General features: G+C 30.7%; 1 protein-coding gene across 1 annotated transcript in view; it reads right to left on the reverse strand.

The window, feature by feature from the left end:
* The window catches only part of LOC125047448 (PHD finger protein 20-like protein 1), a 10139-nt gene that overhangs the window by 3403 nt on the left and 1736 nt on the right, over positions 1 to 5000 (reverse strand). The window contains exons 2-8 of the mRNA XM_047645653.1: positions 3484 to 3626; positions 2578 to 2715; positions 2023 to 2129; positions 1385 to 1461; positions 1035 to 1227; positions 476 to 624; positions 54 to 264 (exon numbers count right to left, since the gene is read on the reverse strand). Coding sequence (XP_047501609.1) covers positions 54 to 264; positions 476 to 624; positions 1035 to 1227; positions 1385 to 1461; positions 2023 to 2129; positions 2578 to 2715; positions 3484 to 3626 — 1018 coding nt within the window. The remainder of the gene's footprint in view (positions 1 to 53; positions 265 to 475; positions 625 to 1034; positions 1228 to 1384; positions 1462 to 2022; positions 2130 to 2577; positions 2716 to 3483; positions 3627 to 5000) is intronic.

Consider the following 5000-nt stretch of genomic DNA (forward strand, 5'->3'; position numbering starts at 1 on the left):
TGTTATAAATCAACAATAACATAATCTTCAACATCCACTACATATTCACTCACACTGTGATGGCATGGGGCTCTCACAAGAAGTGCTTTCCGCAGCCTCCTGTGGCTCCCAAGATTTTGAGGTTCCTGCAAGGGGTGTTCCATCGTCATCATAAATCCCCATCGAGTCTCTGCCTCTCTTCTTCGAGGTTGATGCCTTCTTGGCCTGGGAACTAAGGGGTGTGTGTGGTGTCTTGGGGGATGTGTCGTCCTTCTTTCCATGGTACTAGGGAGACCAAGAAGACAAAATTTAATAGCATCACACAGAAAAATTACATAGTCAAACAGAAAAGACAGAAAAATTAGAAATAAAGAACAATACATTCTATTAGACTTCCTTTATATCATATACTCAGACTTCACACAATAAAAAATAATTTCTTTTTAACTAAACACATAACAATTACTGAGCGTCAAGGCAGCTTGGGAAACCTCACCTCATATCTCCGCTTCTTCTTCAGGGACTGGAAAAGCTCCTCCACGGCAGCTTTTCGCTTTGGCTTTCTCTTCTGGTCAATGATTTCCACTTCAAATATACTCTTTTTGACGGGAGTTGTGACGGCTTCCACTTCAGACAGTTCTTCTTCTGTTGGTAGGGACATTATTAATGAAATGTTGAAGAAAATTATTATTGTGGCCTTCACTAAAATCTTTAAAAGAGCACGTTAAATCTGACTTGATTCACCAAATAATCTTTATCTGCTTAAATACTGAAGTATTATGATAATATATATATGTCAGGAATGTCAAAGTATAATTGTGAGTATAATACTAAATATACCAATATATATATATATATATATATATATATATATATATATATATATATATATATATATATACATATAAATATATATACATATAAACAATTACCCAATAAAATACCCCCTATCTATGTACACTTTTCAACACCCAGATAAGTTTGCTTTTATGGTGATGTATGCTATACAAAATTAAACCATAATTACACTGTCTGCACAGGTCACTCTCAGTTACCTTTAACGGCCTCTCCCACAGTCTGATCTGGCTCTGGGCTGGAAGGCCTCGAGTCGGTGGAGCTTGCAGTCGTCGCTGCTGGAGACAGGAGCATGATCTCTTCGTCCTCACCCAAGCTCTGCTTCCTGGGGCTTCCGCCATCATTGCTTGTGTCGTCTCCATCTCTGCTGTGTTCTGATGAGACGCGTGGGGACTGAAAAGCAGACAAATGATCGTCAAAAAGGTTGAATAATTCTATCATGAACTATGTTGAATATTCAGAAACCTCTTTTCAATAGTTTCAAGGAATTTCAGAAGTAAAGAGTATCAATATCTGCACAATTTTCTAAGATCATAAGACTTCCACTTACTCTTTTTTCAAATTTTGTCAGCGCTCCTGATCTGACAACTTTTGTCACTCCGTCAAAGAAAAGCACTTCATACTGATCTGAAAGGGTCATAGTATTTTAGGAATACTAAAACAAAGAAAGAAAGACAAATGCACAAAATATGTACAGATAAAAAAATAAAAATAAAATAAACACACACACACACACACACACACACACACACACACACACACACACACACACACACACACACACACACACACACACACACACACACACACACATATGTGTGTACATATATATATATGACTTTATAAATATATACATACATATAGACATAACAATATATTTATATGTATATATATATATAATTTTATACATATATATACCTATATTATATATAACTATATATATATAAAACTATATATATATACACATATATATATATACACATATGGTCATGACATGATTAACACAAATAGTAATTATTCAAGTTATGACACCTATCAAAATTATAACAGCTACAGGCATCATATAATGCACTTACACACATTCACTGCCTTCTACAACTGCAAAATTTTCTAAATTAATAACTATATCACCATCATTACGCATGAAAATCAAAATAACTGCAATCAGCACACTCCCACTAGACTAACCATCTCCTAGGACTTTCGTGATGCGTGCTTGGTATCTCTTTCCATCTGCTGCCCATCGAGCCGTCACTCTGTCACCAATGCGGAATATACCACCTTTTTTTTCCTTTCTGTAACGAGCAGACATTTACTTGAATACATGCACTGGAAATTACACTTAGATATAATAAGAATGATACTTAATTATTCTCATATTTTCTAATTTACTGAAAACTGATTTTGTCTGAGAATTTACTCAAAATTTACTTAAGACTCATTAATGAAATTAACTTTAATGTAGCAGCAACTAATACATATAATTTTCATAATATAAAAATAAGTATGACCATAAATCAATTTCATATAATAAAGAATAAGTTTCCTCCTCGCACTTTCCAACTTACCAACATGGTCATTCCAGAAATAAAACTGAATATACAAATAAGTCGTACATTTACATTTACACTCCAGAAAACTGATAACAGAAATAGATTAAAAGTAATTAACAGAATGAATAAAAAAAAGGAAGAAAAAGAAAAGAGAAGACAGAAAGAAGAAAAGGAACGCCTTTCACTTTACCTTGAGGAACTGCGAACCACCGGCCTAATGCGTGTGGAGTCCATCTTCAGCCACTCGTCAAAGCGATTCGACCAACGCTCATAATGAACGAGGATGTCTAGTTCACCCCAGTCCACCTCCACAACTTTGCACTGGTACCTTTAACAAGAAAAAGTAAGTATCTTTCACCTTCTTAAGTTTTCTAATGATAGAGGAATAGATATTTCTTAAAGTCTGGGTTGATATATCAGGTTATTATAGGTACTGCAACATAATAAATTTCACTGTATCTCAAAACATTCAGATCATTCTACATGCAAATCTAAGAAACAAACAACAATTTGTAATCACAAATGATATTAGTATTTACTGAACAAATAATTAAAATGTACTATGACATTTAATCTGCTACGTAACTACATAGAAACTAATAAATACATTATAACTTTGCCTTGTTTTTGAACATCCCTAACACAAAAATTATTTCAGTAATATTACTACCATGATATCATAACAAGTTTGAAACATGAGCGTGATTTAACTATAATTACATTTTCTACTACCATACTTCTCACACACAAACTATCTTATGTCTAACAATATCATAATCAAATAAAAGAAGTTTATATTACCATCAAAATAATTTTTATATCACAATGAACTTTGTGAAGGTTTGACTATTACCAAAATCATTTTAATATTACAGAAAAAAAAAATCACTATTATTTTAATATTACAGAAAAAAATTCACTATCATTTTAATATTACAGCACAATTTCACTATCATTTTAATATTACAGAAAAAAATCACTATCATTTTCATATTACAGAACAATTTCACTATCATTTTAATACCCAAGGAAATATCTTCACTATCTTACTAACAATACCACAGCACCATAAAGTCACAAGAACGTCACCCCATACCAGTTATTATCCCTTGTGTCTAAGACCTCCAGTCTGGCCCCAGGTACGAAGTCAATCCCTGGCTTGTACACATGGAGTTGCCGAGCCATGGCATTTGCCTGTGCCACCTCCGCTCGGCTCACCAGGGCCATCTCCGGCTTACTCTGCAAGGGCCGTGTGTTAGTGTTAGTGTTTTCGAATTGATGATACAAAAATGGAAAATCATAGTGTTAGTGTTTTCAAAGTGATGATATAAAAAGGGAAATCAAATCATATCAGACTGGTACTTTAACTGTATGAATATTTAGTCTTAAATTGGGATAAACAGTTATAACAATGAATAATAATGTTTTCATGACAAAGGAACAAACTGAAATATTAAAATAATACAAATAATCTAAAATAACAACACAACTCTAAGTTTTTTAAAAATATATCCCTAGCATCCCCAGCTAGTAACAATGTAGCATAGGTTAGAATACATTATTTACTAGGTCAGAGTAAGTAAGATAAGAAAAATGACTGTTTTCCATTGGTATCTGAATCAGTTCTCTCTCTCTCTCTCTCTCTCTCTCTCTCTCTCTCTCTCTCTCTCTCTCTCTCTCTCTCTCTCTCTCTCTCTCTCTCTCTCTAATTACAATTATAATTATAATTATTATTACTATCATTATTATAATTACAATTACAACTGTTACCATTATTGTAATTGTAATTGAAATTATAAGAATAACAATGATGATGATGATGATGATGATGATGATAATGATAATGATAATGATAATGATAATGATAATGATAATGATAATGATAATGATAATGATAATGATAATGATAATGATAATGATAATGATAATGATAATGATAATGATAATGATAATGATAATGATAATGATAATGATAATGATAATGATAATGATAATGATAATGATAATGATAATGATAATGATAATGATAATGATAATGATGATGATGATGATGATGATGATGATGATGATGATGATGATGATGATAATAATGATAATAACAATAACAATAATAACAATAATAATAATGATAATAATTATAATAATTATAATAATAACAATAATAATAATAATAATAATAATAATAATAATACTCATAATAATATTAATAATAATAATAATGATATTGATAATAATAATAATAATCATAATAATATTCATAATAATGATTATTATCATCATTATCATTATCATTATCATTATCATTATCATTATTCTTATTCTTCCTAACAGCATTATCATAATTTTTATTATCATCCTTATTTTCATTATCATTATCATTATCAAAATATCACAATAACGACAATAACAAAATCAACAATAATAATAATAACGATAATGACAATGATAGTGGCAATGATAATGATAATAACAATCACAATATTATCATTATCATTACTGTTATCATTATCATTACGAATATAACACCAATCCAAATCCTAATGCAAAAATTAATATTAAATTTACTCTTTAACTATTACTACTACTAAAATGACTACTACTACTACTACTATT

Source organism: Penaeus chinensis, chromosome 41 (assembly GCF_019202785.1).
Source record: "Penaeus chinensis breed Huanghai No. 1 chromosome 41, ASM1920278v2, whole genome shotgun sequence".
NCBI lineage: Eukaryota > Metazoa > Arthropoda > Malacostraca > Decapoda > Penaeidae > Penaeus > Penaeus chinensis.